The sequence below is a fragment of the Piliocolobus tephrosceles genome, chromosome X (genome assembly GCF_002776525.5).
Source record: "Piliocolobus tephrosceles isolate RC106 chromosome X, ASM277652v3, whole genome shotgun sequence".
NCBI classification, from domain to species: Eukaryota; Metazoa; Chordata; class Mammalia; order Primates; family Cercopithecidae; genus Piliocolobus; species Piliocolobus tephrosceles.
Window position 1 is genome coordinate 66204386 of NC_045455.1, and position 14531 is coordinate 66218916.

Sequence of the window (14531 nt, forward strand, 5' to 3'; positions counted from 1 at the left end):
GGCCATTTACTGTCTACCAGGCACTGTTTAAGTCCTTTATATTGGTCACATAATAAGTGCCATATTAATTTCCACTTTTTTGGATGAAAAACTTGCCTGAAGGTCAGAGTGCAAGTCAACTATAGAGTCAGGATTTAAGCTCAGTCAACTATTATCCAGAGCCAACGTTTTAAACTATAATACTGTAAAGAAACTCTTAATCTGAAGTCCCATACCTCTTAACTTAAAAACCACAAAATGCAGCTTGGAAACACAATGATCCTGACATGACTATTCTCCTATGATGTAAACATTTAAAACTTTCCCTCTCTTGTCCTGTCCTCCTCATCCTCAAAAACTGGCAGAGTCATCTAATCAGCTGCACTCCAGCTACTGTAATACAGCCAGTAGACCCAGCCATGGGGCAGAAGCAAGAGAAAGGAGGGAGAGCTGGGAAAGCTAAAAAGAGAAAGGGGCAGGATCCAAAAATACATGTAAGAAGGATAAGAGAGAGCAACTGGTTGTGGGATATAAGAAACACCTAGTGACAAAAACAGATGAAACATTTGACCAATGGCAAGAAAAGAAAACTGATCTTCCTATTAGAGTTTACAATATTCTATACATAGCTGCATGTACTTCTCCCCACCACCCCCAGATATCTGTGACATTTTAATGCTTAAAAATTAGGTTATACAGCACGTATCAATGCACAGACTTAACCATTCTGTATTTTTTAAAGTAGGTCACAAAGTATTGTACAAGCCAAAATGGTACATGATTTTTCATCTACAGACTATACAGTACAGGTTGTTGTACAGTTGATATGAAGTTATTTATCAAGCAGGTTTTTCAAACTTGGCAGCTCTTTCTTATCCCTCTCTTGGTTAAGACAAGTTTTTTTTCACTGCATTTAAAGTTCAAAGACAAAAGACAAGTGATTTTTGCCAATTGTTCTTATGACTTGGAATCAATGGACATTTGTTCCTGAGCCTGTCTGATTTTTGGCACATAGGAGATACGCTCTGAGAAACATACACCCACTGTTACATAGAGGAGAAAGTACAGACATCAAAGCACCATTCACTTTATTTTTAGATACCATATCAAGGCTATTCAGGTTTCTTAAGAAGATCCAATAGAAAAAAGAAAAAGAGAGATGAGATTATCACTCTCATGCTTATGCAATACTACATCCTAAATAGGTTCCAGTTCATTTTCTTTAGACTTCAGCCATCAGAACATATTCAGACCCTCCCCTTCCCCCGACCCCTGGCACCCTCCTGCCTGTTTGCCAGATACTTCCTTGGAAACACTTTGGTAGGACACAAATACGATGCATGCAAGACAAATCAGCATAATTTTCAAGTTACTTGCAGCCTCCAGGAACACTAATTTCAGTAATAGCTATATGCCTTCCCTTCCCAAAACATCAGCACTGCTGTCAAAGACATCTGGGTCATTTTCCTGGCGTTGAAGCTCTTTGTTTCTTCAAAGACTACAAGAGGCAAACCAAGAAAGCAAGAGAGACATACACCAGGAAAATTATGTGATTACTGAAGTAATAGGTTCCTCTAAGCATAATTTCTTTTGAAGCTTTGGAGAAAAAAATAAAAATTAGAAAACTAGCCTTCAGCAGGACCACAGAAGACAAAATCTCCATTCTTTCAGGGTTGTCCCTATCAACAACCATATTTCTAGGAACGACCTGTGCACTGGAGAAGCAGCTAGTAAAAAAAATTCAGGTTCATAGCCAACTCAGAGCCACAAAGACCAGCAAACATATTGAGATGGAGCATGAACTATGTGGGAAGCAGGAAAAATTCTGGAATGCTAGAAAAGACAGACCCGATTGGGGTGACTGAGAGCAACCAGGTTTGGTTCCAGGGAAGGAGGTGTATCTAGTCCCCAGTCATCAAACTGAGAGCAGTTTGAGACCAGCCTTTCCTGGTCCTCTGGCCTCTCCCATAGTGGTGAGGTATCATTATTCAGTCAGCAGAGTGGCCTCTGACACATGCAGGAGTCCTGGAAAAGGACTTCAGAGAGCTGACAGTCTCTGCCACTGGATTTCTATTGTATGTTGACAGATTATTTGACTTCTCTGAATCTTGGTTTCCCGATGTGCAAAATGGTGATAATAAAGCTTGCCTTAACTGCTTCCCAAGGTCATCAAGAGGGTCAAATACAATTATATGAAAGTGTTTTGCAAAGTTATAACAGCTAGAAGATGCAGGCCTAGAAGCTGGGCTTCCTAAAAATTATACAAACTTTGACTAAATGAAGGCAAGTATAAGTTACAGCTAGAACCCAATTCTCCATACAAATAAACCTCTGCCATACCTATATACAAGTCAGTCAAAGAGACAACCAGCAACTGAGAAACCCCTAATGCTGGCCGTAGGCAAGACAGCTCACGAGTGGCTGAGGTTTCTGGCCAGAGCTCAGAGTCCCACTGGTGAATGACGTGGTAGCTAGTTCTTCTGCTGTCTATCCTGGACCCTTTCCTTCTTCCAGAAAAGCACTCTTTATCCTCAAGTGCTCACTTTGTCCTTCTCTTGCACCTTGTGCTTACAGTGAAGCCTGCCCTCCCTGGCTACAGTAGGTATGTGATTACTGAAGTAACAGGTTGGAGGTGGAGGGTGGGACTGCATGTGACCACAGCAGGACTGGTCAGAAGGCTGTTTTGAAAGGTTTCAAACTGGAACTAAGAGGAGAGGCCCCTCCCAGAAGACACACCAGGGGATCTGAGGCTTGGAAATCATGTGAAACCAGTTTTCCACTAAATGGAGGAAGTCAGTTTGAGAAGAGGAAGTTAACACTCAGCCAGAAACCCTGGACTCCTGCTGCTTCAACACCCTAGGGCCAGATGTCCTATGCTTTCCCCCACGCCACCACCCCTGCTCCTTCCTGGGAAGATGTGAACCTGCTAAGGAACTCCCAAAGAAGTTCAAGTCTGGTTTTGTAACACACAACCCAGGTGCATTGATCCCACATTAAAAAATGGCAATTTCCATACTAATGCAGACTCACAGGCTATTCAAACCAGTATCTGCTTTCAGGAAAGCACACCAAGGGATGTTTGCAGGAAGCTATGGTTGTCCTCAAAAATGCAACCTGCTTTGAATGACTTCTGAAACATCCTAGTTTGCCACTGTGTCCAACATAGCTCTGTAAATGTATGTTTACCTATTTTGCACCTATTTGTATTTTCAATCTTTATCCACTTTCAAAGATAACCCATTCCAAATATGTACTGTCTACTGTGTGAAGCAATAAGTAATACACCTCTTAAATGTTCAAAGCCTAAAATACAAATTCTTTTTGTCAACTTGGTTCATATCACTGTGTAAGTTTCTGTCCTTATCAAAATTAAGAGGAAAAAAACAGTCCCTACCTCTATTAAATCAACTGAAGTGTCTTTCTCCGATTTTATGTAGAACAGCACCATATAAACTTTTATGTAACCCCAATCTCCCTGAGTGTTTTAGTGTTACATTAAATAAGTAGTAAGAGTAAACAATGAAATAAAGGCAAAAATAGAAAAATAAGAAAAAAAATTTAACAACACTGGAATTCATTTTGTAATATAAACAACCTGAAAAGACTGGACATAAGTATCTCCAAAATTTTTATTTTGGGTGGCAGGATGATGGACAAATTATTTTATTCTTTATTTTTTTTCCTGTATTACTATAATTTCTATACTGGGTTAAGTATTACTATTCTAATTATTTAAAGTTATTTAAAAAAAAAACTCTAGGAGAAAAATGTGTAAATGTAGAGTTAACTGGTTAAAAGGGCAACAACAACAACACAAAACTTGAAAAACAATGAGGCAAAGGTAGCTGAGCATGCAGGAGAGCCTCATCAAATGCTGAGACCTAGGCCCTCAGAGGAGTCAGCAGTGACTGGGGAGACCTCAGCCAGCCTCCAGCTTAGTTGTTTCGGGGACAGATAATGAAACAGAGACCAGAACATGCAGCCCCAAATCTCTTACATCCCCTTGCCACAGGGTGGCCCATTCCGCTTTAGCAAACAGTCATCTTTAGACAAGGAAGTCATAAAGGTAGCTCTGAACAAAGGCCTGGAAATCCTACGTGACATGGTCTACTGTTTGGAGGTTCTGCTCTAAGCTGACGGCTGAGGTGCCCACACTGAGAAGTGAAATGGCCACTCAGGGAGAACACACTTGGACTCTCTCTAGCTCCTGGCATGTATTAGGTGTTCAATACATATTTACATAAAAATGGCACTTAAATGAATAATCATGATGAAATGTGTAGGTGGTCAGAGGTACCACGAACCTGGGCAGTAACAAGAGGAGAGACCCATGGGAAGGCTTCCTGGTAGAGGTGATACTTGAGCTGGGTTTAAAGGATAAGTAGGAATTTGCCAGGCAGATAAAGTGAAGAGCAGGCAGGATTCCAGGTAGACACAAAGTCAGGACAGAGAAGTTGAGCTGGAGCAAATGGCTTAGCTTTGTGGAAAACAAAGTTGAATGGAACCTTGAGGAAAGGGTAGAATTTGGATAGAAGTAGAAGGGGAGGAAAAAGCAGAATAAGCAAAGACATTGCAGGAAGAAATGGAATGTGAGACTTTTATTCGTTCAGTAAATATTTATTGAAATATCTACTCTGTCCAAGGCCCAGGGCTAAAAGCCTGAGGTGTAAGAAAGCTTATGAGTAACTCGAACCACACATAATAACCCCACGAGACTGGTACTGTTCTCCCCACTGTAGAGATGATGAAAGTGAGGCTTTATAGTGAGGAGGTAAACCGTCCAAGGACACAGAGCTAATAAATAGCATAAATCTAGCTTTTAAGTGTGTGTTATTATAGCCAGGCTTTGGAGCACACTGACTGAGTTGTTTGTTTTTTAGCATCACAGTTAAAGCTCAGAGGATGTGGGAGAATCCATGCGGTCCCTATTCTGTTACTCAAACAAAAAATCATGAACACTGCTTGCTTTCCTTTAATGAACATATTTTTTTCTGACCTGGAGAATAAATATGTGGGAGTCATGAGTTCTTACTTATAAATGTCCCAAGTATTTTGGAACAATTACTAAAGGGACAAGATCAGACCCTGGAAACAGCCTAATTATACCAACTGGCAACTGAAGTCCATCCACTTCAGAACATGCTCGGACAGATAGCAAGAGGGGCGGATCCAGTGGCCATCTGAGAAAGGTCAGTTGGGTTCCACCAAAAAACATTTTGCAAAAACAAAACCAGACTGAGGATTCGTGTAGAAAATGTTAAACGTGCTCTATGCTGTAAAACTCTGAGATTCCTGCATTGCTGACTGCCTGCAGTAGACTATTCGGTAAATGACACATCTTCCAAAAAGGTAAGCTTAACTATTCTGAGGTTGTCTAAAATCAGCACTTGAATTGGCCAGGTTCTCTATTATTTGCCAAGTGAAGTTCATCTTTTCTGAAAATAAGGAAGCTTTTGGCCCTCAGGTGTATTTCTAAACACAAACATATACGTACATACTGTTTTGACAAAGAAAAATCCTGCTAAGTTTTTCTTCTGAGATTAACCATGTGCCATTAGGTAAAGAAGAGAAAAGAGTGCTTTTTTAGTGTCACTGAAAAGTCAATTAAATCTATAATAGTTCTTCCTTTGCCATATACTTTAAACCTTTACTTTTTTTTCTTCCCCAAAACAAGAGGCATTTCTTTGGACTTACAAAAAGCTACAATTATGCCAGTTGGTGGATTAAAAAAAAAAAAAAAAAAGCTTCAAGACTATAATCAGAAATAAATTTTCTCCATCATTAAGAAAATTAGTTTTTCCTTTTAAATTTATTTTTTAAATCCTTTAATTAGAACATAGTTCTAATGCATGAATTTATACAATCCTTCTACATCTATTTTTGCATTCCACTTGGAGAGACAGCTCTGGCATAATCATTTGTGATTATCATGATGCCTCACATAAAAAGCTGTTATTGTATTTGAAATGTCTAAGGTAGACAGTGATTCTTATCTCCCAAAAAGCAACCCATCCTCTACCTCCAAGAAACTGCTTTCTGTGGGGAAATAAATAATAAGTGCAATCTTTCCTAAAATACTTTTTAACATGTATATTCATGAAATAAAGGGGGATAACTGTATTGCAAAACTTGTTTCTAACTGAAAATCTGAGTTGAGGTCCAGTTTCACCTCAGGACTGTTTAATCAGGGAACTGATTAAGGAACATTTTAATCAGCCTAAGTAAACCCAAATGAGTTTTGTTTTAATAGGCCTGAAATGATTTTTCTTCTTCTTTTTTTTTTTCCATACACAATGTGAGGGTTTCCCAATTAACATTTCCTTGGAGATGAACCCAATTAATTGTTCAGCCTCCAACAGCAATAAATGCAGTCTTCTACACACAGTGAATCAGGTGACCTCTCACAACTTACTAGCATTAACAAGAAAAATGGACTTAAGAAAAATATTAAAAATATGACTCAAACGTTTACTTTTAGGGCAGAAAAAGAGGGACAGAAACTTATACTACTTTCCAAAAAGTAAAGATGTTATAGAAATTAAAAGGCCTCTTATATAAATTAAAATTGCAAACAGGGTAGTATTCCCAGGCCATTTTACAGAAACATTTAAGACGACCCCAACTAAAAGAAATGCTTGCCTTTGCTGAAATGGGAAACGGTTCTGTCTTCATCAGCCTATGAAAACCAACGTCCCAAGTCTGAATATCTCACAAGTCTCTCTTCCAAGTCCCAGATTTGTTTATCTGAGATAGTCAGCTTCTCCAAACAAATGGAAAACTAGAGGCAAAAATACCTAAATCAAACATTTAAATATATCCTTCAAGATATAACACAGTGCTGTGGCAGGCAACTCGATGAACAGCATGAATTAAATGTTGAAAAAAGGTATCATTGCAAGGTTAGGCAGCTTTACCCTTGTCTCATGGATAAATCCCTTTAAAGTTCTGTTGGCCTGTGGGTTCATGTGCTCACTTTTCAGTACACAGAGTAAGTTCTTCAGATCCCAAGTTTTCTAAAACCGAATACAGGCCACCTCCACCAAATACTTTTGAAAAATGTTTAATAGTCTTTAGTTTCTTTATTAAGGGCCCAACTTTACTGGGGTACGGTGCTCCCTCAGCCGAGGGCATATCATTTCCAACTCCCAAATGTGTAACTAAGCAGGCTGATTTCTCACCTTCTGGAAAAGACAACTGGGAAGACGAACCTCATACTCTGCACTTACATGCACTTCCTTGACCATTTAAATTCTGGCCCACCACAAAGAGGGCCAAACATGAGGCTGGTCATTCCTATATCCCAATCTAGTTCCCAAAGTCTTTACTGCAGTGGTTCCTGGGGTGGGGGCAGAGATTTCCGGACAAGCAGCATCAACATCTCCTGGGATGTTGTTGCCAATGCACATTCTCTGACCCCGGCCCAGGACCCACTGACCCAGAACCTGTGGGGGCTGAGGCCCACCTCCCTAGGTAAGTGATGCCTTCAAGTTTGAGAACTACTGTTGCACTGCAGTCGCTATCAAACCGTGTTGTACCCTCAGAGCCTGCAGGTGGCACTAAAGGCCAGAAGGAAGAATTGCAGAATTGGTGGCTCAAGTTTTTAACTGTTAAGAGTTCCTGCCCGCCTGACCACACAGCTCTTTCTAGCAGTTCCCAACAGCTGCTCAGCCTCCCCCAATGCCTTAAAAGGTCACAGTAGATCTCAGCTTCGAACAGAAACTCAACAGAAACTCTTCTCACAACCCAGCAGTAGATATATTAAAACCTACATTTTTCAGGGATACAATCAATATTTAATTCTTTTGAGGGTTTTGTGTTTAATACAATAAAGACACAAACACACTTTTAAAACGACGATGTCAATACTGATTAAACAGAACAACAAAATAAGAAGCTCAAATTATCATCAGCTATTGTGTATATCTGAATAATAATGCACTTGATTCTGAAAGAATGATTAGAGTTCCTACCCTGAAAATCTAATTGTCTTGAAGTGACAAAGTGAGAAGGATGATTTTTCTAATGAAAAGCATGTATACAGGAGCCCTTTGTGAGATTGTCAAAATTCTGAATTTTGCATTAGCTGTTTTACCACCCAAACGTCTTTACTGAGGATGTGCAGCAATGGGAACTCTCATACACTGCTTGTGGGAATAAAAATCAGTATAACCACTTTGGAAAACCATTTAACAGTGTCAACTACAGCTCTACACACAAGTACTTAGAAACAGCCATTTCACTCCAGGGTATACACTCTAGAGATATGAGTGCCTATGTCTACCAAAAGCTGCCTAAAGGAATGCTCTGAGAAGTGTAACTCGTAATAGTTGCAAACTGGAAACAATTCAAATGTCCATCCACAGTAGAGCAGATAGTTTGGATATTCATACAATTAAACAGAAGCAGCAATGAAAAAACTAACCAACCAAACAACTGCTACAACATGAATGAATTTCACAAACCATGGATGAATCTTTCAGCGTTAAAGAAGCCAGACACAAAGGGGTACACTCTTATCCAAACAGGCAAAACTAACCTCTGGTGACAGAGGTCAGCATAGAGGTCCCTGGGGCTATCTAAGAACAGGCGTAAGGACCTATTGGAAATAGTCTACATCTCGAACTGGGGGATGGTTACTAGGGTGATGTATACATATGAAAAGTTCACTGAGTTGCATACGTAAAATTCGTACACTTTATATATGTTTTTTAGAGGCAAAAAATATTCTTCACAGCCTGTCATGTAAACATTTTCAATAACCATCATAAAACTCTGAATTCCTGGGAAAGAATATTGGTATCGGAGTATATTTACGCAATGAACACGCTGCATTTGCTGAGCTAAACTCAAAATTTAATACAAGGAACAGGAGATTTTCCTTTTTTCCAATGTTATACATATACAAAAAGACCAAAACTTTCTGGCTTGCATTCCTTAGGCCAAATTCCTTTAACTGTGTCATTTAATCGATCCTTCCTTGTGTGGCACTGGCTGTCCATTGTTCCAAGCCCTCGCATGTCCTGGATGGCCGGTCATCATCCACACGGGGGCTGAAAGGGCCGGCTCCAGCAGTCCTGTGGTCATTATCCTGCTGAGTCGCTTTGAACCACCCTAGGCCTAACCGCGACTCCCATCCCGCTTCCCTCCTGCCTCGCCACCGCAGGCCTGTCCCTCTGCTTTCTTGTTAAAACGGCGCACCGTCTGGGGCCACTTCGAGCCTACTGGATCCCTGGTTCCAACCCAGTAGGATCATAGAAGCAGGGCCAGCTGCCAGGTAGGGGACACCAAGGGCAGACACCTCCGGGGCCCGCAGAGCACCGGTGACCCCGAACCCGCGTGGCTCCCCGCAGGCTGAGTCGGCTTCCACCCGCCCACCCGAGCCACCGGGGTTCAGGGCCCGGGAAACACGCTCGGTCCTTTTCGGCGCTTCCGGGTTTGAAAACCGCGGTTTGCTATGACGTGTGACTAAGATGCGGGGCCAGCTGTCCCAGAGAGAATCCCATCCCGCGCCAGGCCGGGGAATGGGAGCTGCTGCGGTGGGGGGCAGCGCGCCCGGGGTGGCGTGCCGCTTCACCAGCTCTTGGGCAGTCCCCGCAGCCCGGGCGCGCGTGTTTACCTGGAACCAGGAACACGTGCTGCCGGGCGCCAACCCTGTCCCCGCAGTCCACGCCGGCGGCCATGCCGCCCGCCTCTTCCGGGGCGCCGCAGGCCCAGCGCTGCGGGCCTCAGTCTCCCAGCCCTGCCGAAAATGGCGGGAGAAGGGTCTGTTCCGGGTGGCGCGGCGCGCTGAGGGACTGGCAGCGCCGGGGAGGAGGCCCGGGGGCCGAGTTTCGTTTCGTTTCCGGGACCAGCCTGCTGCTGGTGTTACGTTTTTAAATTTAGCGCCAGGCGAGGGGCTCTGAATGCCGGCGCGGGGCCGCAGGCAACTGGAAGGGGCCGCGGCCTCTCCCTCGCATCTCCGCTAGTGGTAGGTGCTCACAGCGCGCCGCAGGGCGCCGAGTGACGCGGCGCGGGGCGGGGTCGCCGGGTCCCGCGCTCTGTCGCTGCACCCAGCCGCCCTCCGTGGTCTAGCGAGCGAGCTAGGACTGGGTCTGCGTGGTGTGGGCCCAGACAACGGGTGACGCCTGCCACACCCCCGGGGCCGGGGGACTCTCCTGGAGCTAGTCCGTGTTAGGGACAATTGCAGTCACGTCGGAATCCGAATCCAACTCTTAGGCATGGTCCTCAATTATTTGTGAATATATATTGGTCATCAGTTGCATTCTATGTCGCTATTGATGTCAGAATATGTGTGTATTGTGAGTTATAAGGATGTCCTCAATTTGGACTCCATCCTCATCACTAAAAAGGTGCACAGTTTTAGGCTCAGAATATGAATTTGTTGTTTTGGAGAACGCTGTAATGAGTTAAAAATTTAGACATTTATTTAAAAAGTTAGAGCCATGAAATTTGGGGGTGCAAACTTTTAAAAATAACATTTTAATTGAAAAGTGATGTTTGTTTGGTACATGGTTTTTAAGAAGAAAGTACATACTCCTTTCATACTTTAGAGAAGAGCATGGGCCAGGCGCAGAGGCTCAGGCCTGTAATCCCAGCTCTTTGGGAGGCCGAGGCAGGCGGATCGACTGAGGTCAGGAGCTCGAGACCAGCCTAACCAACATGGTGAAACCCCGTCTCTACTGAAAATACAAAATTAGTTGGGTGTGGTGGTGCACATCTGTAATACCAGCTACTACATAGGGAGGCTGAGGCACAAGGATCACTTGAACCCAGGAGATGGAGGTTGCAGTGAACCAAGATCCCACCACTGCACTCTGGCCTGTGCTACAGAGCTAGACTCTGTCAAAAAACACACACACACACACACAAAATCCACAAAAACTTAAATTTCTTTTTTTTTAAAGAAAAGCGTGATGTCTCTCTTTTATCCCAGATCCCAGGGCGTAACTGTTAACATTTCTTGTCTATTCTTGCAGAATTTTTCCATGCAAAAACAAGTTAATGTCTTATTTTTGCACAATTGAAAGAATAATATACATAACTCATGCACTTTGCTTTTCATGTTTAATCTTGAAGATAGTTAAATTTAGCAGCACTAAATTTATCTCCGCCCTCTGAAAAGGTTTTTAACTTAAAACCTGTTTCCCATGGGGTGAGACAAATATGCTGCAGTTGATTGCAGGACACAGCTGGTGGAGAAGAGGTCTTTCTGGCTGAGGAAAGGCGCTTCTTGCCAGTTTTGGGGCAAGGAGCAGCAGATTGGTACCGCTCTGATCTTCCCTCTTCCCCAAAACTACTGTAGAAGATGCTGTGGTGTATAGCGCAAATCCCCAGGTACACCATCATCTTACTAACAGCTACAGAAGCACCCCGTTATTCCTACAGAAGCACTACATTATTCCTGTAGGATGGGATCCAAAACCCCCAGTGAAGGCCTAAAACTGCAGATGGTACAAACCCTATATATACTGTTTTTTCCTTTGCATGTATATCTATGATGAAGTTTAATTTGTAAATTAGGCCCAGTAAGAGATTAACAACAACAATAATAAAATAGAACAATTTTCACAATATGCCAGCATCACTACTCTTGCAGCTATTAAGTGACTCATGAGGAGTGACTTCTGCAGTGACTCATAAGTGACTTCTGCAGTGTGGATCCGCTGGGCGAAGGGAGAATTCAGGTCCTTTGCAGGATGAAGATGGATGGTGCAAGAATTCACACCACTCAGAACACTGCACAATTTAAAACTTACGAATTGTTTGTTTCTGGAATTTTCCATGTCATATTTTTGGACCAAGGTCGAGTGGGGGTAACTGACACCTTGGAAAGCGAAACTTCGAATAGGGGGAGCTACTGTACATGAGAAATGTTACACTTTATTCCCTTGCTCAGACATACATACCTGTTTCATTTTTCTCTGATCCTTTCCAGCCCTTGGCTGTATGAATGTGTATTTTTGTGGTTGTTGTCACAATTTAGATTATTTTGTCTGCTCTTCTCACTTAACATTGTCAGAAGCATGTGCCCCTTCATATTGAGAGCTATCATTGTTAATGGAGGCATGATATTTAACACTGCTGGTGTACCAGGATTAGTTATCCATTCCCTAGTGTGCAGTATTTAGGTTATTTCAAGCTGTTACTATAAATAATGCTACAATGTGTATTGTGTATGGGCCATGTATTCAGAAGTTTGACACAGTGATTGATGTACATATACAAACAGATGCTTTGTATCTAAAGAAAAAAATTTAGATGCAGGAAATTATTTTTAGCAGAATACCATGTAGGTAAATTTAAAAGGCATAAAGAACAACACGATGTATTTTGCAAGGATACATGTGTATTTAAGGCCATGTCAAGCACATAAAGAAATGGGTGTCTTTACATACATGTGGCCAACAAACATGAAAAAAAGTTCAGCATCACTGATCATTAGGGAAATGCACATCAAAACCACAATGATATACCATCTCATGGCAGTCAGAATGGTGGTTACTAAAAAGTCAAGAAACAACAGATGCTGGCAAGACTGGGGAGAAATAGAAATGCTTTTACACTGTTGGTGGGAATGTAAATTAGCTCAACCATTGTGGAAGACAGTGTGGTGATGCCTCAAAGATATAGAACAGGAAATACCATTTGACCCAGCGATCCCATTACTGGATATATACCTAAAGGAATATAAATCATTTTATTATAAAGATACATGTATGTATATGTTCATTGCAGCACTATTCACAATAGCAAAGACATGGAATCAACCCAAATTCCCATCAATGATAGACTGGATAAAGAAAATGTATGTATACACCACGAATACAATGCAGCCATAAAAAGGAATGAGATCATGTCCTTTGCAGAGACATGGATGAAGCTGGAAGCCATTATCCTCAGCAAACAAATGCAGACACAGAAAACCAAACACCACATGTTCTCACGTATAAGTGGGAGCTGAACAATGAGAACACATGGACACAGGGAGGGGAACATCACACACTGCGGCCTGTAGGGGGAGGGTGTTGGGGGAGGAGATCATTAGGGAAAAGAGCTAATGCATGCTAAGCTTAATGCTTAGGTGATGGGGTGATAGGTGAAGCAAACCACCGTGGCACACGTTTACCTATGTAACAAACTTACACATCCTGCACATCTGCCCTGGGACTTAAATAAAATAATAAAAAACAAACAAAAAATGGGTGTCTTTAATATGGAGAGGAATGGGAGAAAGGAATGGGTAAGGAATGAGGGGCAGGAGAAATTAAATGAGAGGGCCAGGCTCATACGGGTAATGGTCACTATACTCTGTGAATGAGAAAACGATGAACTCTGCCCTCTCTGTAAATAATTTCCTTTATCATTAAAAAAAAAAATTATATAAGTACCTTTTTGCAAAGGGTACCATTACTGATAGACTGACTCCAGATCCCTATTGTCTTCAAGGTAAAGTCTAAGGTGCTAAACTTTGAACACATGGCCCTTGAGATCCGGTCCTGGCTGGAATCCCCAGCTACAGTTTCCACTACCTACGTCGCTCTCCATCCAGTCCACAGTGTGGCCACAAGGAACTGCCTGTGGTTCTCTCTTCTGTCACATCTAGCACTTGGTATTGTGTCCCCAATGCTGAGGCCATTCTGTTCTCCACAAGCCTCATTCCTTCCTTTCTCCCTTACCCTTTACCACTGCCAGGACAACTCTCACTGATCCATCAGGTCTCACTAAGTGCCTTCTCTTCCTGCCTCCTAATACCCTCCCCAAGAATAAGTGAGATGCCTCCAATTTCACCAGCTAGAGGAACCAGTCAGTTCCTTGAGGGAAGAATAACATCTAGTAATTCACCACTATATCGTCAAAAAATAACAATGGCTTCACTGAGTACTAACTATGCTGAGCACTGGACTGCGCAGTTAATGCAAATGACTTCTTTCAGCCCTCCAACAGCATTAAGGGTAAGTATTATTGGGTCACCCACATTTTACAAAGGAAGAATGTAGAGTTGAGAGAGATCAAGTACCTGCCTATGATGACATGACTAGCAAGTGGCTGAGTAGGAATTCCAACCGGGGCCTTAGGACTCCAGAGATTGGGCTCTTCACCTTCCTTCCCTCCCTGGTGTCCCCATGCCTGGGACAAAGTAATATGGAAACATAGTGTGTGTTCAGCAAATATTTTTTGAGTAAATATTTATGCAGATAGCTAGGCAGTCGTGGCTTGTGTTATTCCCAATTTTATAAATCAAAACAAATTGATTATATCCAGTTGATCATAAAATAGTCTGTGAGGCCGGGCGCGGTGGCTCAAGCCTGTAATCCCAGCACTTTGGGAGGCCGAGACGGGCGGATCACGAGGTCAGGAGTTCCAGACCATCCTGGCTAACACGGTGAAACCCCGTCTCTACTAAAAAATACAAAAAACTAGCCGGGCGAGGTGGTGGGCGCCTGTAGTCCCAGCTACTGGGAGGCTGAGGCAGGAGAATGGCGTAAACCCGGGAGGCGGAGCTTGCAGTGAGCTGAGATCCGGCCACTGCACTCCAGCCCGGGCGACAGAGC

General features: G+C 42.6%; 1 protein-coding gene across 3 annotated transcripts in view; it reads right to left on the bottom strand.

Moving 5' to 3' along the window:
• RNASEH2B (ribonuclease H2 subunit B) overlaps positions 1-10030 on the bottom strand; it is a 64985-nt gene extending 54955 nt beyond the window's left edge. For 2 of the 3 annotated variants that reach the window (XM_023187357.3, XM_023187355.3), the window contains exon 1: positions 9596-10030. In XM_023187357.3, coding sequence (XP_023043125.1) covers positions 9596-9659 — 64 coding nt within the window. In that variant the 5' untranslated portion in view covers positions 9660-10030. The remainder of the gene's footprint in view (positions 1-9595) is intronic. The other variant, XM_023187356.2, reaches the window with a different exon arrangement.
• Positions 10031-14531: the final 4501 nt, after the last annotated feature.